Raw genomic sequence first — 25,700 nt, 5'->3', positions numbered from 1 at the left:
TGTCTGCTTTCTCCTCCCAGAGAATTTGTAGCAGTCATTTTATAGGGCATATCTGTGAAACAGAAGAAAAACTGCACATAGTAGACACATATTTTCATCAAGAGCAAACATTTTAAAAAGTGCAAGTTTTGTTTACTGATTCTAAAAGAGGAGGAACTGAACTACTTTTGGAGAGAGATATCTGAGTAAGAGAAAGTGGCAGTCAAAGTAAAATTCTAATAGAAATGAAAATTGCATGGATGTTTTTGTCACAGCCTGCATGTATGTAATCATCTTCTTCTTCTTCTTTCACTTTTATGACTGCATAGGATCACTTCGATCAGTCCATAATCAAAGTCTCTTCGAAGGGACTGTTAAGGCCTTGCGGTCCTCCCCGAACTTTTTCATGTGTTCCATTCTCCGTGCCCTTTCTGGTGTTGAATATGTTTGTGTTGTGAGTTTCTTTCTTGTGAGTGTGAAGCAGATGTTTGTGTAACCATCTATAAAACAACACCATTGTCAACTTGAAAAACATGGATGAGGTTAATTGTGGTGCTTCAAACAGCATATAACTTCTGAAGTTTGTCAGACTAAAGGCTGCAAATTTCATACCCTGGTAGTTTGGAATACCCTAGGGCATTAACACCTAGAATTGTTAGCCTAATGACTGAGTTTGCATTTTGAGGTTTTTGCCAGGTTTTCAGGGTCTTGGGACCATCGTGCCGTGCAGATGTGATTTGAAAAGTGGCCAGTGGATGTGAAATTTTTTAAAAATAATATCAATATTTAGTAGTTTGGTTTCCTAATAGAATTGGACATCCTGTGGCTATGATCATATCAATATTTATGTAAAATTAAAGCTTGCATGTTTTATAAAATATTCTAAGCTTGTTGAACTGTAATATTCAGATTTTTCCCTTCCTAAATGATGCTGAAGTAGAGTGGTTGGAGTGGTTATGTTAGAAGCTATTTTGTTGAAGATACAACACTTCAAAAGGTGATATTTATAAATGTAACAATATACCTTTCTTGTAATTTCTTAGAATGCAAATTAATTGGAAAATCTCTATATTTGACATTGTAATTGTGATGTAACTTCATTTTTGCCTCCTGCATGAGTGGCTCAGATAGTAGAAATGCTGGCCTTTTGAACTCAAGTTGGCAGATTGAGTCTCATCTCAATCCAGTTTATTTGAAGATGCTCATACATACCAACTTTGTGTCAGTACATTCACTGACTCACAAAAGTACTTCTATGAGACAAAGTTCCAGCACCTTAACATCTCCAGAACCCATGCAAGTTGTTTGTGGAATGCAAAATTTATAATAATAATAATAATAATAATAATAATAATAATAATAATAATAATAATAATAATAATAATAATAATAATAATAATAATAATAATAATAATTTTTTTTTACGAGGGATTGTGGAAAATCTTCAAAAAGACACTTGTGAAGGGTCCGCACTCCACAAATGTGTGGGATTCTTACCCACTAAAAACCACACACCCTTTTCCCACGATGTGAGTCATCACCCTGGAACCGCTCTCGCATTACTTCAGGGTGATATCGTGCTTTGTCTTTCAGACGTCTTCTTTCTTCATTTCTCCTTTACGAACGTTTGTATGCTTCCAAATCCTTCTTCTTCTGACGAAGGATGTCCTCCACATGTACTGCCACGCGATCCCAGGATTCCTGATTTCGCAGCATCACCGAAATAACATTATCTGTTGTCAATTCTCCTAGTTCAGTTTCCACACATCTTCTCTGAATTGTCCAATGGCCGCATACAAAAAAGGTGTGATATACGTCGTCAATATCATCGCAGTATATGCATGCTGCGTCACTCGCTCTGCCCACTTTATGCAGGAATTTCCGGAAATATCCATGTCCTGTTAGAAGCTGCGTGAGGTAGTAATTTACTTCACCATGGACCCTTTCAACCCAGATATCCAAGCGTGGTATCAGTCGCTTGGTCCATTTGCCTCGAGGGTCACTTTCCCATCTGAGTTGCCATCGCCTCATCAGTTGACTGAAGGCGCGCTTCTTTGTACATTATAATAATAATAATAATAATAATAATAATAATAATAATAATAATAATAATAATACCTTTATGAATGCTAGTAAAAGTACAAATATTACCTCATTAAAGTGCTATTTCAGTTTTGAATGACATATTCAGCAACTCAGTTTGTCTCTCTTGTGCATTGACCATCCTAGAAAAGAGTTAGCACACCCATCCAGGTCAGGCTTGAGTCCTCAGGATAGTGACATTTTCAGTTCTTTCATCTGAAAATAACAAGCGCTTTAAAAGAAGTTATACCTTACAACCCTAAAAAAAGTTTTGAAATAATAATAATAAATTAATAAGCACATTGGTTTTACATTCCACTAACTACTTTTAGGGCTTCCCAGATACCAAAGCTCTGGAATTTGTTCTCTCGAGAACAAATCTTCCCAGTATCAGCCCATTAGCTTCGTCACTGTTCTGAACAATATCACATTGTCCTATTATATGAATATATGGACACATTTTATATGCAAATTCAAGTTTGGCTACCAAGAAGAAATTAGCATTCCCCCCTGTAACAAAAATTCCAACTTTTAGAAAAGCTCTCTCTCTCTCTCTCTCTCTCGCTCTCTCTCTCACACATACTTGTAAATCTACCATCACAAGCTGGCGTATGTGAGTTCCTTCAAATACCATTAGACTGAACCAGGATCAAAACCATTAAAATGGTATAAAAAAAGCCACCATTCTGTTGTCAGAGCAACTCAGCTTTACAAAGAAAAAGGAAAAAAAAGATATTTTTCAGAGACCAGAAATTCAGTAATTGGGCTATAACCAAGAAAAATTGATGAATGGAAAATTGTATTAGAAACCATAACTAACTTCAGTCTTCCCAATATCAGCCCATTAGCTTCGTCACTGTTCTGAACAATATCACATTGTCCTATTATATGAATATACGGACACATTTTATATGTAAATTCAAGTGTAGCCACCAAGAAAAAATTAGCATTCCCCTTTGTAACAAAAATTCCAACTTTTAGAAAAGTTTTTCTCTCTCTCTCTCTCTCTCTCTCTCTCTCTTATGTCTGTTGTTCCATTATTTTCTTCTAAATATCTTAGTCCACTAATATTCTAAATTTCAATGCTGCTCGTCCTCTTAAAGACAAGGTCATCCACATCACGTAAGCTACCCCTGATCCTATACCCATAATATTAAAAGAAGGATTTTGACAGATAAGGCTGGAAGGAAGACCATTGCACATGCCATTGTATGGTGTTGCTACATTCCTGCATTTCTTTCTCCTTCCATTTCCTTCTGGCTCACTTGTTCATTTGTTCAGGCTGCTGCGGTGTGTTGTACATTACTGTATTCAGAAGTGAGAGGTCTGGCAACTCCAAGAAACAGGAGCCAGCCAGCAGACTTATCTCCAGGGCAACTGCAGTGGGTTCACCCTCATTTCCATGACAACCATACCCCCTACTCCATTCTTCCCACCCAGGCAGTCAGTAAACGGACCTCTCTCTAAGAACTGTCAGAATGTATCTTTCAATATTACGATTAAAAGTTAGAGGAAAAATCCTGAAAAGTATATGCAAGTCCAGAGTTAAATCACTGGGTACCTTCCAGGTCACAAACTAAGCTTCATGGTGTATTTTCTGTCCTTGCAGTTCCTGTGGTAAATGCAAATGACATATCACAATTGAATTTAATGAATGGAAAGGAAACACTATGGATTGATCGAGGCTGGAGACCAGCAGATTGTGCTGATAAGGACTCAAGCCTCTTAGAAACTAAACTACTCAACAATCACAGTATGAGTCATGAACTGAGCTCCAATGCTACTGATTATGCTGAAGTTGGCACACAGAATCTCACCACCTTCTACAACTGCCGAAAAGAACCTGAAATTCCTGCACCTTATGCCACAACGACACTAATAAATTCAATTCCCAGGAGGGATAATATGGTATGTAAAGACTGCAAAATTTCCATACTTAAGTTTGAAAGTTTGAAAATAATTTTTAACTGCAAAACTCACTTGACAATATGAGGAACATACTGTATTGATAAATGTAGTATATGGGAGATGCATTTTAAATGTTTTAGGAAAGTGGTCATATGTTTGTACCACTCACCATTGGAGGACCTGGAGAGGCCAAAACATCTAATTCTAGTGATTCTTGCGTGAAACCAGATTTATCTAGTCTTGACACAAATCCAGAGACTGAAAAGAAATCCAGTAGTCCAAGCTCAGAAATTGGAAACATGTACATAGGTGAGTAAGAAAATGTTGGCTCTTGTTATTTTTCACATGGCAACTTGTGTAACTGTATAATTTGAGATAAACTGGAAATGTGATTGCTTTCATAACTGTAATCTGTATCAACTGCTCTTTCTCTTTCTCTCTCCCTCTCTGAATGTGACAACAACCCTAGCTCACTTGATTAACATGTCTGTCCAGAGAGCAAGGGATTCGACTACGGGTTCCAAGGACGGTCATATCCTTCAGCTATTTTACCTTGTAAAATGACTGTTTTAAACTATCTATAAATACTGAATATATAATTCAATTGTAATAGTAGTAGTAATAGAGCACACAAATTGTGCACTGATTTGAGAGAATCACTATCTGATATTGGGAGGTTTACTCTGTGTTCGTACAGAATTCTATTGTAGACTTTGGTAATTTTGTTGCACTTCACAGCATGGTAGTATTCACAGAGATTACCACAGAACTCACACTTACACTTGTCGCCTGGGTCGTGGAAGGATTTTAACTTGCAAGCCCTGTGGTGGTATCTGTGAACTGCCTTTGAATATCATCAAGGAGAGCTTGGCTGTACGTAGGAATACTAGACCACAGTGCTTCCACAGAGAAGGTTGAAAAACACCTAAGACAACTGGAAATCACAGAAAGGATAGAATGTGAACTTCTGTAGACAAAAGGTTCTCTGAAAGCTTTTAAAGTTGGGGTCCCTTTCAAAGATCTCAACAAAGTAACAATTCCAAACCTTTGGCCAGAAATGACCCTAATCAGACGATTTTGCATTTTTCAATTACATTTTGATAAATCATTCTTATGATCTAGTTATACTGATCAGCCCGGTGTCAATATACCCATGCTACGGAGCACCCAGCACTTCTTATCACTAAGTCACAGACACTTAAACCACGATGTTAGAGTACATAGTGACAAACTTTATCCTAAATGCTTGCATCTTTGTCGATAGAAAATTGCTCTGTAGTAACAACATAATTCATTTGAAGTTGACGTCATTAAAGATCGAATACGACTGATCACCTGTTATTTAAATTTACTCATGGTATTAGACCTGATAATCTTTTTGGTTTATGCTATGAAACAAACTGCTAGAAAAATTGACATTTCACAAAGAACTTGCTTTTCGTCCTGAGAAATAAATCATGTCATGATTTACTTTTGTAGATAGCAAACCAAACCAAATCAAACTCTGACACTTCAGACCTAGTTGATCTCTAAATGACCAAACGATCGCTGCACAACCCAAAGGCCTGCATATTACAAGGTGATGCATGGTCAGCACAACAATTTCTCTCGTTATTATTCTTTGCATTCTTGACTCTGGTCACTATCTCACAATCAGATAGTTCCTCAGTTGATTTCACATAAGTTGGGAGCACCTTGATCCAGCCCTGAGATTCAGTCAAATATTTCTTACCTGGCCAGAATCAAACCCAGGACCTCCAGGTAAGAGACAGGCAAGCCTGCTATCCCTAGACAATGGAACCTGCACTTTTACACTGCAACTGATGTAAATTGGCACAAATTGATTGATTTAAATTATCTCAAACTGCAAATATTTCCACATCTTTATGACTATACTACAAACCCAAAATACTATCATGTCCAAGCTGTGAAGACATGAATCAGATCACTCTGTCATATTTCTGAAAAGATTTGAATATTACACATACAATGTGTACATCTCATACAGGAGTGTTCTATTATATCAAAACATTATGATGACTTGTTGAGTTAATCTAGCATAAGTAACCATTGTAAGCGTGTAGTAGGTTAACTTGGATATTCTGTTCTTTAGTCACAGATGATACTGGTATTCAGCTACAGAGGTTGTCGCACCATCAACCTTTGGGCATACAGGGCAAGTTCCCTGCGCAGCATTCTTCCAGTGCCAGCAGTGATCAAGGTCAACAAACATTGCCTAACTGGTCTGAATTTTTGCCACCTCCACCCGAGCACCCACCACCGTCTTTCTTAGGAACAAACACTACCAACAACAGGCTCATGGCTCAGGTATTTATCTTTCCCAGTCCTTAATCCAGCAAGTAATAACTAAACTGATTTCACTACCTTTGCTGTTCGAGTAGAAAAGTTTAATTTGAGATATGTATTTCCCAAGTGGTTTAAGACAGAAAGACTCTAATTCACTAACATAGCGGCATGTCCTAGGTTCATTATTATTTGTGTACGAGTAACCCAAATTAGGCTTGCTGAACATAAAGGCTAAGTAAGTGGTTGAGGACATAGTAGCATAAGTTCAGTTCCCACTGGACATTTTCTGTAATTTTTGTCTATAAGTTTGTTCTTTGCAGCAGGTTTGTTTAACAAAAGTGAAGATAATTCAAGTGTCAATGGTTCAAAACCATGGAAGAGGCAGGAAAATGCTGATAATTATACAAAACAATTGGAAGCAAACTTGGAAAGGAAGGATGTCATTGTGCTGACTACATGGCACTTCAGTATCAGTTGGCCAGCTGGCAGGGCAGCAGTCATCCTGGCAGGCCAAGGTCCTAAATAGGCTGTTGCAACATAATTTGATTTGGATGTGGGGATTAACATGTATATAAAGCTATCCTTGCCACAGATCAGTATATCAATGTTCAGAAAATGTGATAAAATGAAAATGAGAACGGTGCCTGTGATAACGAACCAGAGTTTTGGAAGCGGTACATTTCAGGGCCATGAATGTCCTCCAACACTGTTATTATTTACATAGTTTATATCAGAGGTGTCACAAAAATGTATTTCTGTTTACCTACCCTCATTGTGAACATTTTAGTCAAATTTGCTTTCCCTCACATAGAACCATCAACACAGTCCCATTCAAGCCACTTCAAAAATCTCCTTACTAGCTGCAATATTTGTTAATAAATTGATGGATGTTGATCATTTTGTCTTTGAAGGCCTTCTTGATGAATTGAAACCTGACCAAACCCCAAACCCCATGGTACAACAGCCCTGATGGGCCTTGGCCTACCAAGTAACCACTATTCAGCCCAAAGGCCTGTAGATTATGAAGTGACATGTGGTCAGTGTGATGAAATCTCTTGGCCATTATTCCTGGCTTTCTAGACTGGGTGTCTAATATTTTTTAAAAGTAATTCAGGCTTGTAGGTTGTGGTTGATTGAGTTAGTAACTCCAAACATTTAATCAGAAAATGTGCCTAGCATTCTCAAGAGTCCCAGTCTCTATAAAGGCAAGTAGCAGCTTTCTTTGAACTTGAAAGGGTAAGAGCACTGTCTATTTAGGTAGTTTTTTAGAATGACCTATGATGCATTCCTTTTCTGTCACGTGAATTTAAAAATGTACCATATGAAACAGTTTTGTATATCATCCCCTGAGGAGAGTCCACAAAAATCAAGTACGGAATGGTTCCATAAGTAGACGCCAATGAGTTTAATATCTCAGAAATGCTAAAATAAACTTAAGCCACATGGGAAATAAATGGCTCAGTTAAGTATGACAAAGTCAGTTTAAATATTGTAATATAACAGATATCAGCATTATAATATTTTTCCAATATAATTCATGATATCTAAGTTGTGTGCTGTACAAGGTGAACAGATTATCTGTTAAACATGTGCACAGTAGGGAGCTAGAGTGACTGTCTCATAAATACACTTTATTGGCACTTAACAAGTCATTAACTTAAGAAATTTGGAAAATTTTCATCTGCAGGGAAATACTGTAAAGATCTTATTTTTAGGAGAATTCTTCCAGATGGTGCAATCCAGAGTTTCTTCTGTGAACAACTGTACATCATCATCTTTGCTTTTTATCTTAAATATTTCCCCTTACATAAAATTTATTAACCAAGTTATGAATCGTAGTGAACAATTGGGGATTTCTCTTGAAATCATCTCTTGGCAGCCCAGTTGTATTCCCTGTAGGTATATATATCTTGAATGAATACACTCTGAACAATAGATTGGACATTATTTTCCATTTCATTTAGTAGTTCAAGTAAACTTCATTTTTTTTTGCAGCTATGGGTAACATTTTTCTCAGCAGGCTATGAAGATTAACCAAGAAACATGTACCACAGTTGATTCTCATTAGAGACTATATACCTCACCACAGTATACAGCAGTCGCAACCGGCCCCTAAGGACTCCCAGGCGGTGTCCTCCCTAGAGAACGAAACGTTCTTTTATTTTTTCTTGACATTTGAAGTCAAATATTGGACTCAAATAATGCTAAAAAAATACATTTCATTGTAAAACTGCAAATTCTCATCGATAAGGAAGAGTGTTCAGCAATATCAAACTTAGGTGACTGACTTTCAGCACGCAGTTCACTGGTAAATGTTTTCAAGTTGAAGATAAGGAACGGACTCTCGAGCTTCCATCCGAGGATATAGTGTGGATGAGGGGGTTGAGATGTAAGGGGGAAGTGCGCTGATGGGCGGTTTCGCGGGGAGGAAGGGTGAGGGAAGAGGCCTTCACTTGGGCAGAGTCTGTAGCAAAGTAACAGAAAAGATGTCCTCACAAACCCCTATACGAGCATGCGTCAGCCAAATCTCCATGGCTGCATGCAATAAGTGTAAATAATAATTATGACCTTGTTTGCCCTATAATTTATATTTTAAGAAGAAAAATGGACTGAGTAGCTCAGTCAGTTGAGGCGCTGGCCTTCTGATCCCAACTTGACAGGTTCGATCCTGGCTGAGTCCGGTGGTATTTGAAGGTGCTCAAATACATCAGCCCCATGTTGGTAGATTTATTGGCACATAAAAGAACTCCTGCGGGACTAAATTCTGGCACCTTGGCACCTCCAAAAACCGTAAGAGTAGTTAGTGAGACGTAAAGCCAACATTATTATTATAGTAGAGTTTCCTTTCACAAAATATTTTCTAGAGTTCCGCTGTATACATGTTTCATACACCGTCTACTCATCCAGTATCATTTCAGTGCAGTACTTCATGACAGTGGTCCTTTAAGTATCATTTGGGAATATTTAGTTAACCCTCCTGTGTTTGATATTTTTATTGTTCTGGTTTGGTTCATCAGACTATAGGCTAGTTTCATGTTGCTGCCAGTGCAATGCTATCCAATGCTAATCTTTTCATCTCTACATGACCAGGCCTATAAAGGCCTTAGATCTACTCTAACCTGTTCATTATATTCGTATTTTGGACTCTCTTTACCAACTTTAGAACCCATCACACTTTTTTCTTTAGCTGCTTTACGTCGCACCAACACAGAAAGTTCTTCTTATGGGAATAATGGAATAGGAAAGGGCTAGGAGGTTGAAGGAAGCAGACGTGGCCTTACTTTTAGTACAGCCCCAGCATTTTCCTGGCGTGAAAATGGGAAACCACGGAAAACCGTCTTTAAGGCTGCCGGCAGTGGGGTTCAAACTCACTATACCCTGAATACAAGCTCACAGCTGTGCGCCCCTAACCACATGGCCAACTATCTCGGTCACACCTTTTTATCTGACCAGTTATTGTACAAGTTTCACTTCCTTATAATTGGATTCTCCACACAATTCTCTTTTGAAATACTCCATATTTCTATCTGCTTATCAGTGTTTGATGGGAACAATATTATAATAAGAAAAGAATTCCATATTTAGCTAGACTACATTGCTTCATGTAGTCTCTATAGGTTATTTAACTACCCTATTAGCAATATTCAGTTGCTTTATTTAACACATACTGGTACAGTATTTCCTAACCTGATATTTCTTGCATCACTCAACATTTCTCAGCAACATTCCATGGCATTTCTTTTTCACTCATTAATTTTTATCTTGTACTCCTTCATACTGTATTTATACCATTCATGCAACTTCAACAAATTTTCTACAAACTCAAAGAAAATAATATCTTTGACATGCCTTACAATTTTCATTCCCACCACCTGCAGAATCCCAAACAGCTTGAATCAGTCAGAATAATAATAATAATAATAATAATAATAATAATAATAATAATAATAATAATAATAATAATAATAATAATAATAATAATAATAATAATAATAATAATAATAATAATAATAATAATAATAATAATAATAATAATAATAATAATAATAATTTTTAACTGTAATGCCTTTTCAAAACACAAGGTAAAAAGAAATGAAAGAATCACTGGAGTATAAGAAAAAATGTGCAATTTAAATAACATACAGGTTGTAGTACAAGTAAGCAAGGAAAGTTATTATCACTTCTGGAAATTGTGTAAGTGATTTCTGAAATTTGACAATGGGCAGTTAAATACATAAATAATCGAGTTGTGAGCAGTTCACCAAAGAGTGGAACAATTTCAAAATGAAAAGTGTATTCAGGAATTCACGGCATTGTAACAGACTATGCAGATTTAAGGACTGTTCAAAGGCTGTATAATCAACGTTATCATAAGAGAACCTTGCTCAAAATCAGTATAAGCAAAGAAATTTATGTTCTACAGAATCTAATCTATGGATAGAAATCTGATAAGAAGGATTCCATGCAGGCATACAGTATTCAAGTACAGAATGTACTATGGATATGTACAGCAAGCCATAGGTAACTTAAGTACAAAAATTGTCTGGAATATTTAATAATGTAACCCAGTTTTGAAATGATTTCATACAAACAAGTCCAATATTCTCTTTAAATGTTAAATTATAACTGAATAATGCACCTTTGGCATCAAGTGATAACCCACTTTCTGTATGTTATTTTATATAATATGGCCATTCATGGCAGTTTCCGAGAGCGTAAGTGCAGATCTTCCAACATCATCATTCAAGAGTCCAACAAACCTGGTGACATGTAGACTGTGTCGGAAGAAATTTACTAAGACAGAAATAATATACACGTGGCAAGAAGACATATTGCACCACCTCTGACGTCTATACAGGACAGCAAGTTAGACACTGCAGATTCGGATAGTCTCTTGCAGATCTCCTTTTCCTTCCTATTTGGCCCTTTAAGATCAGTCATAGTGTGGGAACTATTGCTTCATTTAGGAACATCTTTCTTCAAGAACGAAAATTATTTCCCAATTCAACTTCAACTAATTCATCCATACATATGTTGACCCTTCAGCCTGAAAGCTGATTGGATGCTAAACAGCTTTACCATCAGCTGTCATTGATAGCCTAAGCATCACTAAAGAGGCATGCTAGGAAAATAAGAAAGTAGTATCCCCATTTCTTTCCTCATTGAATCAGAAAGTGGTGTTACGTATCAGTGAATCAAGTGCACTTAAATACACACATCAAAAAACGTTTTGCACCACCTTGGTGCTAAGAGGTCCTGAATATTTACGTACAAGTGGAATAGAGATATACACAAACAACATTTCAGCTCTCTTTACTGTTCATGAAAACCTCACATTGCAAGTTGTACAATCATACAGCTAGCCTTTCTGTAGTTGTGATCCAGATTGCAGCATACACCATACCTCTAATACCCAGTAGCACACCCTCTTACATTGATGCATGCCTGTATTCATCATGGCATACCATCCACTAGTTCATCAAGGTATTGTTGGTCCAGACTGTCCCACTCCTCAACGGTGATTCGGCATAGATCTCTCAAATTGGTTGGTGGGTCATCTCATCCAAAAGCAGTCCTTTCCAATGTATGTCAGGCATGTTTGATAGTGTTAATGTCTGGAGAACATGCTGGCCACTCTAGTTGAGCAATGTTGTTATTATGAAGGAACTCATTCACAAGATGTGTGCGATGAGGGTGAGAATTGTCGTCCATGAAGAGGAATGCCTCTCTGAAATGCTGCCGATATGGTTGCACTATAGGTCAGAGGATGTCATTTCTGTATCATATAGCCGTTTTGGTGCCTTCCATGACTACCAGTGGTGTACGTCGGGCCCACATGATGCCACCCCAAAACATCAGGGAACCACCACATCGCTGCACTCACTGAATGGTGTGTCCAAGACGTTCAGCCTGACCAGATTGCCTCCAAACACGTTTCTGACGATTATCTGGTTGAGGGCATATGCGACACCAATCTGTGTGATCCCAGTTCTTATGGGTCTATTCATCATGTTGTTGGGCCCATCTGTACCGCACTGTATGGTATCTAGGTTGCAAAGGTGGACCTCGCCGTAGACTTCGGGAGTGAAATTGAGTATCATGCAGCCTATTGCACATAGTTTGAGTTGAAACATGACGTCCTGTAGCTGCACAAAAAGCAATATTCAGCATGGTGGCATTGCTTTCAGGGTTCCTCCGAGCTGAAATCCATAAATAATGGTCATCCACTGCAGTCGTGGCTCTTGGGCAGCCTGAGCGAAGCATGTCATCGACAGTTCCTGTATCTCTGTATCTCCACCACGTCCGAACAACATCGCTTTGGTTCATTCTGAGATGTCTGGAAACTTCCCTTGATAAAAGCCCCTCCTGATACAACGTAACAATGTGGATATGATCAAACTGCGGTATTAACCTTCTAGGCACAGCAAAACTAGACTACACAAGCAGTATACCTCCTTCCTGGTGGAATAACTGAAAATGATCGGCTGTCGTATGCACTCCGTCTGATAGGCCCTGCTCTTGCATGGTTGTTTACATCTTTGGGCAGTTTTAGTGACATCTGGGAACAGTCAAAGGGACTGTGTTCTTAATGCAATATAAACATTCAGCATCGGTGTTCCGGCGATCTTGGAACTGAGGTGAGCATAACGTTTTTTGATGTGTGTACATTTTCACACCATTCACATCAGGGACTGGTTGTGTAAGGAGTGTTGTTACTAGCAGTGCTCATACCCACAGTAAGTCACTTTCACGTTGTCAAAGCCAAGGACGAGACTGAAACAAGTCAATGAAAGTAACAAATTTGTTCTAGCCCATACTAGAAGAAACAATATGTCCCACCAGAAGTGTATCTGAGCCTTCATCTATATTTAATTTTGTTTTTTTCAGTGATATTAAAAATTCATCTTAGTAATAAGATATTTATATCAGGACATATATTTTAAAATACTTATAAATGTGAGTATAAAATCTGATTATATAATATATTACTACACAATATGTATACATGTAACAAACATTGAATATGATTGTACACTGACATTCACTTTACCTGCACACTCACAAGCATAAATTAAGTAGGCCTATTTACCCATTTAAATACCATTTTAAGACAATTATTTCTTTATCTCATATTACTAGAAAGTGAATTGTTATTGCATTAGTCCTGAAATATCGTAATCATGATGTTCTTTTATAGGTGCCAAATTCTAACGTTAATGCTTCAAATAGAGGAGTTTCCCCTAACTTCCATCCGCATCAAAAGGGATTTAGTCCAAACAGTCCATTACTTGGCAAACGGAACAATTGTTCAAGAGAAGGCACTCCATCAGGTCAACTTGCCACATCGGAGAATAGCAGTGGTATGTATTTTTAATGTTAATTTGTTTAGTTTGATAATAATTAAATAGACAGAATGAAAAATTTCCTTCAGCTATTATTCAGCGTAATACATTGGTATGAGAGTCTCAAAATAATACTGTTTTATATATATAGCTGAAAAAGGAGAAGTGGAGTGTGTCGGGGTTATGGCCATAAGTTTTAATGTGGAATGTATACCATGTAATAGGTACTGTTGGGAAAGAGTAAAGAAACTTCCATCATGTGCAACCTTTTGGGAGTGAGCACTTATGGGAATGGTGGAGTCTGCGCTGATTGCATGTACTTCAGTGGATACTTAATTCCGTGGATAAGGAAACAGACGGGGACCATTGTACATTTCTAGAAGACAGGATCTTGCACTGCAGGCAGTGTATGGGGTTGAAAGAATTATTCTTACAAGCCTTAATGACTTGATAGAGAATATAAATAATGAGATATGGTCGAGGTTTTTATGTGTGGGCTAGTATCTACATCCCCCTTTGTTTTAATTGGCACTAAATGATATTCCTTTCAGTAGTTCATTTCAATTAGAATTCCAATGATACATTATCATTAAAGTGCCCAGGAATAAAAAATGCAAAGTGTTAATGGAACATTATGATTAACACGTTATGAATCATTGTTGTGAGAGGAAACTTATTCAAGAACAGTGTCATAGCTGCAGGTTTACACTATTGTCAAAATAAAGTTTCTGGTTAGTATGGGTTTGAAACTATTTTGTTGACATTTTATTTCTTAATTATGAACACATTTGCAGCAGTAGATGTACTGTGCTGTTGCTTCAGGAATGTGAAACTCGCTTCACGACGCTCAGCCGCCTTAACTACATGTTGCACCCGATAAAATTTTTGATACTTGACTTTGGTGATTTTGGAGTGTTTGGAATTCTGACAAGTCGTTCTTTTCTCTTGAACACATTCCTGATAAGTATGAAGTCATTTATTGCGCATGTACCATGATATTTTTCGAAGAAAGGAATTCTTCACACTTCTTATCATCATAAGTTTCTCGAAGGATTACTGTTGGAACTCCTTTTCTTCCGCCGTATACTTGCAGAACTCAACGAGGCTAATCAAATGGCACCTCTCATGAGGTGCAACCACACTCGAATTCAAGGGACTGCACCAACTGTTAGCCACAAAACAAAGTGACTTTAATACCTTCACATGGCAGGGCTGCTGCATCATCTGGTGACAGTTCCAAGGGCTCTTAACTTGGGAGTATGGGCTGGCAACCATGGAGCCCTTAGCTGAGTCCTGCCATTGCTTCCACTTACTTGTGCCAGGCTCCTCACTTTCATCTTACCCTATCTGACCACCCTTGGTCAACTTGTATTCTTTTCCGACCCCAATGGTATTAGAGCATTTGAGGCCTAGGGAGTCTTTTATTTTCATGCCTTTCGTGACCCTTGTCTTTCTTTGTCTGATAATCGTTTTTTAAAGTGTCATATCCCTTCCATTTTTTCTCTCTGTTTAGTGTTAAGAGAAAATAGTTACCTAGTTGTACTTCCTCTTAAAACAATAATCACCACCACCACCACATCATCTGATGACATCGTACCGAATTAGATCTTGCACACTGTCGTTGCACATAAATTGTCTAGAAATTATTTGTGCTACAGTTTCTCCCTTTAGTTCTCTTTCTAGTGAGTTTTTGAGAACACTAAAGCTGTTCTTAGACGGGTACAACAATAGTTCCTGCTCCCTCCCACTACTCTAGTTTTGACAGACTTCACATAGTATTTTACTGACAAATATTGCTGAATGTGTTCACAGGACGCAATATAGGAAATACGCCACCACTTCCACCAGTCAGAGGGGACAGCAGCTGTGGCAGCAGCAACAACGGCTATTCTAGTGCTTGGGCACCGAGCGCTCCAAACTCAGCTGAAGGTTGTGGACTATACAACAACCCTAGCATGTATAGCAACAATGGAACAAAATATGCTCTGCAACCTCCCCAGGAACATCCTCCTCCAGTAAGTTCAGCATAAATCGGATTATGTTATTAGTTTTAGCCATCTATTCATTCAAATTTGCTAGATGAAACAAACTATTGTATTAGAACTTGCAAATAATTTTTGATATCAGTATCCATTTCTGAAGAATGTTAGAACTTGTTGGTATGTTGAATCTTGGTCACATCACCTGAGATTAGTCTGTCATCAACTCCATTTAACACAACTAGTAACTCTGTCTATAGATCAGTGGAAGAGTGTTGGACTCTGAATTCCAAGAGCACGGTTTCAAAACTGGCGTTGGGAGTCAAATATTTTATGATTGAGAAAAGTATGTTCGACACTCCATATCATACGATGTTAGAATGTAAATGATCTGTGGTGACACACCGGGTGTTTATCTGATAAAATTAATTATAACTCAGCTATAGATCATGCAACAGACCCATCTGGTAGAGTGAAATTGAATTTCAAAATTGACATACAACAATTTAAATGGAGTCAAATCAAAATGCTTGCACACATTGTGCCATATTATTATTTTTAATATCATCACTGGTCAGCCCCATGGCTGATGATAATAATAATAATAATAATAATAATAATAATAATAATAATAATAATAATAATAATAATAATGCCCTCAACCCCGACACGGCGCGTCCCATATGGCTGATAGGGGAAGCTCCTGTAGATATGCAGGACAGGTGTGAATAAGGCTTAGCCAAATAAGCACCCGCGGATCATCTGAGGTAAACAGAGAAATGGTCAACGGCCTCGACGGCAGAAGAGGACATATCCCAATGGCAGAGAGGGCGGAGGAACCGAATCAAATCCACTTCGCGTCTGACTTGTAGCAAGCGGCAAGTGGTCAGCGTCTGATCACCAGAGGTGCGGCTGTAAATATGCTCCAGGAACTAACAATCCCTGGTTCTACACCACTAGCGAAAGCTAGAAGATTGCTTACAAGCAGACATGACTCGTACAAGTAAAGACAAAATTACCCCAGGTGGACAATCCACCCACTCTAAAGTGGCAACCAAGCATTCGGATTCTGGGGAGCTTGGGCGAATACGAGAGAGCAAGTCGGAGTGCTCTGATAAACTTCCACGAAAGACTCACACTTTCATTGGCACATTCAACATTCAGACACTGATTCAAACAGGAAAACTGCACAATCTCACAACAGAACTTACAAAGCAGAAAATCCAAATTCTGGCCCTGCAAGAAACACGCTTCAGCGATTCAGAAACGATGGATTACAATAATTATAGGATCTTCAAAAGTGGAACAAACAAGAAAATTGGTAAAGGAGCAGCATTGTTAGGAATGGCCTTCTGTGTAGACAAAAAAGTTTTGGATTCTGTAATAGAGGTGAAACCCATCAACAATAGGCTTATGACCTTAAGAATCAGGCATACAAACAAAAAAATACACCTTTATTAATGTGCATGTACCAACAAATGGAGACAATAAAAAGGAGCCTGAAAAAACAGAAAGATTCTGGGAAGAACTTGAAACAGAAATGGCCAAAATCCCTAAAAATGATGTGAAAATTCTACTCGGTGATTTCAATGCACAGCTTGGTAGGGAATACAAATACAGGAGGACAGTGGGAGACTATCCAGCCCACAGATTCACCAATAAAAATGGCACACGCCTCATTGAGTTATGCCAACAAAATAACCTCAAAATTATGTTAACATCACTCCGGAAGAATCCCAAAAAGCAAAAAACTTGGCGATCACCCATCCATCATTTAGGAGAATTTCAGATTGATCATGTGGCAATATCATATGATTACCAAAAGGAAATTCATGATGTGCAAGTGCGCAGAGGTGCTAACATCGATTCGGATCATTATTTAAGCAGAATCAAAATTAAATTCACACCCAAAGGGAAATTCAACAGGAAAACATCGGTGATTCCAAAATTTGATCTGCACAAAATCAAGGACTCCAAAATTTCAGAAGAATGGGAAAAACGACCTACAGAGAGCTGGGAGAATTTCCAGACTAAAATCATCGAAACGGCGAAGAAACCAAAACATCCTTGGTGGAATCAAGAATGTGAGACCGCACTAGAAGAAAGGAAAAAGGCATTTCAAAACTACATTTGTAACAAATCAGAAGAAACACAGAAGAAATTCTTCGAAGTTCGCAAGCATGTATCCAAGATTTTAAGACAAAATAAACGGAAATACGTCAATGTCCAACTGAAGTCAATTGAAGACAACTTCAAAAATTACAACACACACGATTTCTACAAGACCTTTGCGAACCAAATTAAAGGATATTCCCCACAGAACCTTTGCTTTCGGAAGCACGATGGTAAACTAGCCTTGACAAATAAGGAAAACTGCCAAGAATTAGCTACATATTTTTAACAGCTTTTAAATTGTCCAGAACCCAAAAAGAGATTCCTGAAAGTACAGCCAGAAATCATACCGGAAAATTCGTCACCACCAACTCAAGAAGAAATTTATTCACATATCAAGAAACTTAAAGACAGCAAAGCATCAGGGGAAGACGGAATTGTAGCTGAACTTCTGAAAAATTTAGGCCCAAATTCACTCAGAGAAATTACACGAATAATCCAAAACATTTGGCAAACCGAAAAGCTCCCGGATGACTGGAAGATTGCTCTAATCCATCCACTACATAAAAAAGGCAGCAAGTTAGACGTAAACAATTGCAGAGGAATCTCACTTGTATCAGTCACATACAAAATACTATCAGCCTGTCTCTTGCATAGAACACAACAACAATTAGAACCCAAATTATCAGAATTTCAAGCAGGATTCAGACCAAACAGGTCATGCCCAGAACAAATTTTCAACCTCAAAACCATACTTAAACTACGAGCCCTCAGACAAAAGCCTACAGTATGCACATTTGTAGATTTCAAAAAGGCATATGATTCAATAGACAGACCCTCACTATTCCAAATTCTAGAAGAGAGAGGACTAGATCCCAAAACCCTAGAACTCATAAGACAAACACTAACGGGTACAAAATCTAAAGTGAAATTTATGGGAGAAATTTCAGAACCCTTCGACATTCAAACAGGTGTGAGACAAGGTGATGGACTCTCTCCTATTCTGTTCAACGTCGTCCTAGACAAGGTTATGGAAGAATGGGAGAAGGAACTCAAGAAACGTGAATCTTGGAAACCGATTCGATTGGGCTTTCCCAAAAACAACCTCTACGTACCATACCTTGCATTTGCGGACGATCTGGCGATTTTAACAGAGGATGAGGAGACTGCCATCAAGCAGCTTGAGATACTTAAGGAATCTGCAGAAAAAGTGGGACTACAGATTTCATTTGAGAAAACTAAATTCTTCTGTTCAAAGACAGATATCACGAGCCTGAGAACAAAATACGGTAAAATCGACCGGGTCTCGTACTTTAAATACCTCGGAGAATTCATCGAACCGACAGGCCTTGAGAAGATCTCACAGCAAAACCGTCTCCAAAAAGTCAAGAAGGCATTAGGGTTAGTTCAAGACATCTACAACAAAAAATGCATGTCAAGACAGACAAAAATTCGGCATTACAACACAGTCATAAAACCAACAGTCCTTTACGCAAGTGAAACATTGTCACTTATCAGTAAACAAGAATTAGAAGAAATAAAAAAGCAAGAGAGGAAGATCATCAGGAAAATCCTAGGAGCAAGATATACCCAAGATGGTTACAGGCTACAATCAATCAAAACAACAGAAAAAGTTTCAAACATTGAAATTGACATTAAGAAAAGACGAATGAAATTCTTTGGACACCTCACAAGATTACCAGAAAATCGACTGTCAAAAAGAATATTAAATTATGTTAGCTCACTTAAGAATTCAACACCTTGGCTGGACGAACTTCGAAAAGACCTCAAAAACGCAAACATATGTGCAACAGACATTTTAGAAAGAGACACCTTCAGACACAAAGTCAACAAGTGGGAAGTTACATCAGAGCAACCAAAGCAAAAACAGTGCAGACCGAAAAGGTCGGAAGAACGTAAACAAGCCTTCTCAGAGAGAATGAAAGCCTATTGGAAGAACAAGAAGAACCCAAAGAAAGCTTGATTGAGTTGTTTGTTTAACGTCTTCCATTATTGGGAGAATACGCTAACAACAACAACAACAACCTACTAAACATCCAGCACAATCTACAACAAAAAATGCCTTTCCCAAAACACCAAGATACGTCACTATGAAACAGTTCTGAAGCCAGTAGTTCTATATGCAGCCGAAACCCTGTCTCTAAATGCCAACAAAGGACTCCTTGAAGAAATGGAGAAAAAAAGAGCGCAAAATTGTGAGAGGAATCTTGGGATCAAGTTCAGAAATGGAATCCATCAAAAGAGATCCAACAAGGAAGTCTACAGCAAAATAGAGAAAATTACCGACACAATCTGAAAAAGACGGGCATGGTTTTACGGTCATCTGAAAAGAATGGACAGAAGAAAGTTAACTAAAGAGACCTTTCACTTTTTTGATTCAAACCCCAAAACCTCAATTCCCTCGTTTAGAAATACCAAAGAAGACCTGCAAATGCTACATGTCTCAGCTGAAGATGCCCTTAACAGAGATCACTTCTGCATGAAAATATTGATGAACGGGCTAAACTGAGACAAGCAACTGAAGAGAAGACACGGTGCCCTTGGACGGAGGAGCGTAAGCAGGCCCACTCACAATGAAGGAGGGAAATTTGGGCTCTAAAGAAGGCCAAGTTCAGTGTCAAATGCAACAAGACTTAACGTGGTCCTTGATGGCTCCAGCGAATAATAATAATAATGATAAGAAGAAGAAGAAGAAGAAGAAGAAAAAGAAGAACTGGACTTCAAATTTCATTTGAAAAGACGCAGTTTATGGAAGGAACTAAATCAAGATTTGATAATCAACCATTAATCACCAAATGTGGAATAATTTCCCAAGTAGACAAATTCAAGTATCTAGGTGAAATTATTCAGCCATCAGGGTTAAATCAGGAAGCTAACAAAGAAAGAACTGCTAAACTTTAAAGGGCTTACATAATCACATGGAACAGATACAACAAAAGATATATATCAAAAAATGCAAAGTTACGACACTACAATACAGTCATCAAACCAGAGGCACTTTATGCATCTGAAACACTGATCATTGGCGGCAGGTCACAAATGAAAAGCGTTGAGAAACAAGAGAGGAAAATTCTCAGAAAAATCCTAGGACCAAAGTTCAAAAATGGAATTTGGATGAAAAAGAAACCACACGAAATTTTTCAATTCACAGAAAAAATCACAGATACCATCAGAAAGAGACAACTAAAATTCTACGGACACCTACACAGAATGGATAACAACAGGCTGACAAAGAAAATTCTAAATTTAGCTCTAACCCTGAAAATCCGCAACAATTGTTTAGCAGAAATTCATGAAGATCTACAAGAAATGGGTATTGAGGACGAAACCATTCAAGATAGAATGAAATTTAGAAGCTTAGTAAACAAACATAAATTTGCAGAGAAACCAACAAGAAAAAATACAGGCTGGACAGAAACACACAGAAAGGAACACAGTGAAAAAATGAAGAGATATTGGGAAGAAAAGAAGAAACATTGTGCAAAATAAGTTCAAACGTGCTCCACAGTTGGGCACAACGAATAAAAAATTTTTTAATAATAACAATAATAATAATGTTATTTGCTTTACATCCCACTAACTAATTTTATGGTTTTCGGAGATGCTGAGGTGCTGGAATTTAGTCTCACAGGAGATCTTTTATGTGCCAGTAAATCTGCCAACACGAGGCTGACATATTTGAGCACCTGCAAATACCACCAGACTGAACCAGGATCAAATCTGCCAAGTTGGGGTCAGAAGACCAGCACCTCAACTGTCTGAGCAACTGAGCCCGGTAGAAGCCTATTCATAATCAGTTGCCTGCTCTAGCATATCATCCTATGCCTTAGTATACCTGGCAGTTGACTTTATTTGAGAACCCCATTAAAAAATCTGATTTAAAATGCTTACGGATGCATATTCATGCTATCTCACATAGTCACTGTACAATGCTTGGAAAAAAGGAAGTTGTAGTGGTAACTTAATGGTGTACTGCGTATCCTGCAATGGGCTGTGATTCCAACTAACAAGACCACAGGAACCCAATGCTGAATTTATAGACTGAGAATCCAGTATTATTTAATTTTAAATATCATATAAAAAAATCAGGGATACTCTATGTTATCGTTGCATATAGAAAAACTGCAAGATGTAAAATTTCAGCTTAGAATTTTACCTGGTTAAAGTTCTATCATCTAAGGTTCAATATTGTGTTACATCGAGGAATCTTTGTTCTAAACTGGTTCAGTATTTCTCCAACAATACCATCACTTAGCAGTTATTTTAGGTACCTACAATGACAATAACTTATATTTGGCATAAAGGTGGTAAGTTTCAGACATCTATCATGATGGAAGGAGGTAATACATGGGATGTGAGGTTAGCTTATACACCAGCACATATTCTTAAAATATCAGCAGAGTAAAAGAAAAAATGGAAAATGTTGTCTTTGACATTTTATGACTGGGCAAGTTGGCCATGCAGTTAGGGGCACACAGCTTTGAGCTTTCATCCAGGAGATAGTGGGTTTGAGCTCCACTGTCAGCAGCCCTGAAGATAGTTTTCCATGGTTTCCCATTTTCACACCAGCTAAATGCTGCGGCTGTATCTTAATCAAGGTCACGCTTTCTTCCTTCCCATTCCTAGGTCTTTCCCATCCCATCATCACCATAAGACCTATCTGTATTGGTGCGACGTAAATCAAATTGTAAAAAAAAAAAGAAATTAAGAATGCAACATACAGAGAGTACACTGAGCAGAGTGACTGCGCATGTTATCTCGATATGGCTATGGATTATTCAGGCAATTTAAAAAAAAAAGCAAGGTAAAGGTAAAAAGAAAAAATGGCTATGGAGCCAAGCTCTGCATTCAGAAGATGAGTGGGCTAAAATCCCACCATAGGCTGTCGTGAGAATGGTTTTCTGTGATTTCCCATTTTCACTTCCAGAAAAATGCTGGAATAGTTCCTATTCCTGGACCACAGCCAATTCCTTCCACCTCTTTAGCCAATTTCGTTCACCATGATTAATTTCATCTACATTAGCTTCTTAACTGAGGTTGGCATTAGTAAGGGCATCCGTCCACAAAAACATGCCATATGATTTCATCTCACCTCATCCCCAACCCTGTATCAGGACTTGGGAGTAAGGGATAGACATATGGTACAGTAAGAAGACCCTTCTTACCTGGAAAACTGCTGGGTTGGCCTTTTTTATTACTAATTGAAATTAACAAACTGTGTGATAATAAGACAAAATTTTTGCTAAATGACTGCATTTGGTCATACTGTAGGAAAGGTTGTTCCATGAACCAGTGGCTGACTCTCAAATGTAACATGTTGGTATTGAAGAATATGTCATTCTACCTCCAATGTTCACCAAATTACATGTTTAGTGACTCAAAATTATAAGTAATTAAAATATTACATTCTAATTTATTAGTACTGATATATTTGAAGTCTTAGAACTATATGAACAACTGTTCTTTCTAGAACTCACAATTACATTTGTTAATCTAACTTCTGTATGGTTATAAATGTTCTCTTAGGTTCCGAATTTTCCTCTGGGATTTGGTGGCAGTTCGACTGGAGGGAGCAGTTCCCATAGAAATCAGTCTTCCTCATATGGCAATGGACACCACCATCACCATCAACATATTAGAAAGAGAAGCTCTTATCAGGATAGTCCACATGATGACTCCACCAGAGATGGTGGATCTTTGATCTACAGAGGGGTCACAGGCCATCCTTATAGTCAAGGGAATGTTCCAGATGGAGAATTTCAACTGCAACGTTCTGGAGGTATGCCAGTCTTTTTTTTTCTATAGACTGATCTTTCATTCCAATTTGTTCTAGAGCCCTTCAGAGCAGTTATCATTTTTCTAATTAGCATATAACTTGATAAATAACTTCATGAAACAACTATATGAAAGACAAAATAAATCCATCAATTGCTTTTTTCCTCAAACAATGGTTGCTCTATTATTTGCATTTCTATTTACCTCCATTTAACTATGATCCAACACATTTGTCAGTTTAGGTCCACAAATCAATATGTGACAGAAAGGAAGTAATAAATGACGGAGAGAGCAATAGAAAGAGGAGACAAATACAAACATGAAAATGCTAAAGGACAAGAGCAATTTCAACATCTTGATACACTGCCTCCAATCATGAGCTCTAGTTCATCAAGATCTACTTTTTCACAGCCTCCAATGACTTTGTTTTCTTTTGCTCACTCTCTCCTGTGTGTTCACATCTTCCTACCAAGCTGTCTTGATTGAAAAGAACTGTTGCTCTGCTCTATTAGTAATTTCCCATTTACAGCTCTTGTCCTTGCTCAATATGCTGTCAAGGTGCCATACTAAAATTGATCCACATTTTCAAACTGCTGATAGTTCAAGTAAATGGTTGGATGGACTTGTCTGTGTTTATAACTACCCATTTTGTTTGGCTAATTTTGAACTCATTCTCCCTTAAGAACTCATTTCAAGAATTTAGTTTTCATTGCACATCCGTTTCTGTTTCTCTTCAAATCATGACATCAATCATATGAAATTTGTCCGTATTGATGACTGACTACTTTCAACAGTATGGGCAGGTCCACCTATTCAATACCATATTATATTGAAAGAAATCATTACATCGTCAACTAATAAGTGTGTTTGTTTCATTACCATATGTTTCTCTTATGCGCTTCACTATGTTCAGTACCGAGCTCGATAGCTGCAGTCGCTTAAGTGTGGCCAGTATCCAGTATTCGGGAGATAGTAGGTTCGAACCCCACTGTCGGCAGCCCTGAAGATGGTTTTCCGTGGTTTCCCATTTTCACACCAGCCAAATGCTGGGGCTGTACCTTAAGTAAGGCCACGGCCGCTTACTTCCAACTCCCAGCCCTTCCCTGTCCCATCGTCGCCATAAGACCTATCTGTGTCGGTGCGACGTAAAGCAACAACAAAAAAAAAAAAAACCAACTATGTTCAGTCAATCAATCATCATGGATCTGCATTTAGAGCTATCACTCAGGTGACAGATTTCCTATCAATTGTTTACCTACTGTCATGGAAAAAAGTGTAGTTAATACGTTAACGAAAAGTTTATGCTTTGTTCCACATAGAAACAAGTTACACCAAAATTTAACTTATTTTATTCTATGTTTAATTATGTGAAGTAGAAATTTTTATCTTACCCAGTTAAAATTTTAATGCAGGTTGAACAAAAAAGTGCCAGTATTTGTTTTATTTCCAATGGAGAGCTCACTTTGAAAATACATAACTTTAAAATTATTGATCTCATCGTTACCAAACTTTAATACATCTTGAAGTAACTAATTGTTGATCTGTTTACCAAGATTTTATTTCATGTGCTATTTGTGAAAAAGGTTGTTGTACATTTTGTGAGACAATATTTTCTTGTTACTGGGTGATCATAGCTGTACATACAAAACTTTGGCTCATTATGGAGCTCACGAGAATGTCAGGCTAAAATTAAAACTGACTTTTGCGTGCATGCAATTGTTGACTTTATACTGATTTATATTTAACTAGCAAGATACCCGTGCTTCGCTACGGTATTATACTGAAATTTATAATTGAATGTTGTTTTAGATATATAATCAGCCGAAATTCGCAATCTGAATCGTTTTCTGCGAGAATCCGGCAAAATTTGCGATCTGACTCGTTTTCTAATAGATTATGGCAAGTTTCCTCCCATTTTTCAATCTTTATTTCCAGCAATCGACTTCGTACTTCCCAGGCTAGGTCCAGGTATTCCACCCTGTCAGTTGGGTCCCTAAATCTTTGCCATCTTTTCTTATAAGGATTTTTAATATGGAACAAATCCTTCAGGAGATCCGGCGTGGTGTCGTCTTGGGTGCCTTGGCGGTACTGAACCCGCGGCCAGACTGCATTCTTAGTCATTACCCGTCCAGGACCCGTTTCCACCGCGGGCCGCACATTTGACGACGGTCCAGAACATTATTATTATTATTAT

General features: G+C 37.9%; 1 protein-coding gene across 1 annotated transcript in view; it reads left to right on the top strand.

The window, feature by feature from the left end:
• LOC136856969 (protein sax-3) overlaps positions 1-25,700 on the top strand; it is a 74,814-nt gene that overhangs the window by 33,123 nt on the left and 15,991 nt on the right. The window contains exons 13-18 of the mRNA XM_068230016.1: positions 3,671-3,969; positions 4,110-4,278; positions 6,083-6,297; positions 13,475-13,637; positions 15,432-15,634; positions 23,258-23,510. Of these exons, the coding sequence (XP_068086117.1) occupies positions 3,671-3,969; positions 4,110-4,278; positions 6,083-6,297; positions 13,475-13,637; positions 15,432-15,634; positions 23,258-23,510 (1,302 nt within the window). The remainder of the gene's footprint in view (positions 1-3,670; positions 3,970-4,109; positions 4,279-6,082; positions 6,298-13,474; positions 13,638-15,431; positions 15,635-23,257; positions 23,511-25,700) is intronic.

Source organism: Anabrus simplex, chromosome 1 (assembly GCF_040414725.1).
Source record: "Anabrus simplex isolate iqAnaSimp1 chromosome 1, ASM4041472v1, whole genome shotgun sequence".
NCBI lineage: Eukaryota > Metazoa > Arthropoda > Insecta > Orthoptera > Tettigoniidae > Anabrus > Anabrus simplex.
This window is presented reverse-complemented; position numbering and strand designations above follow the sequence as displayed.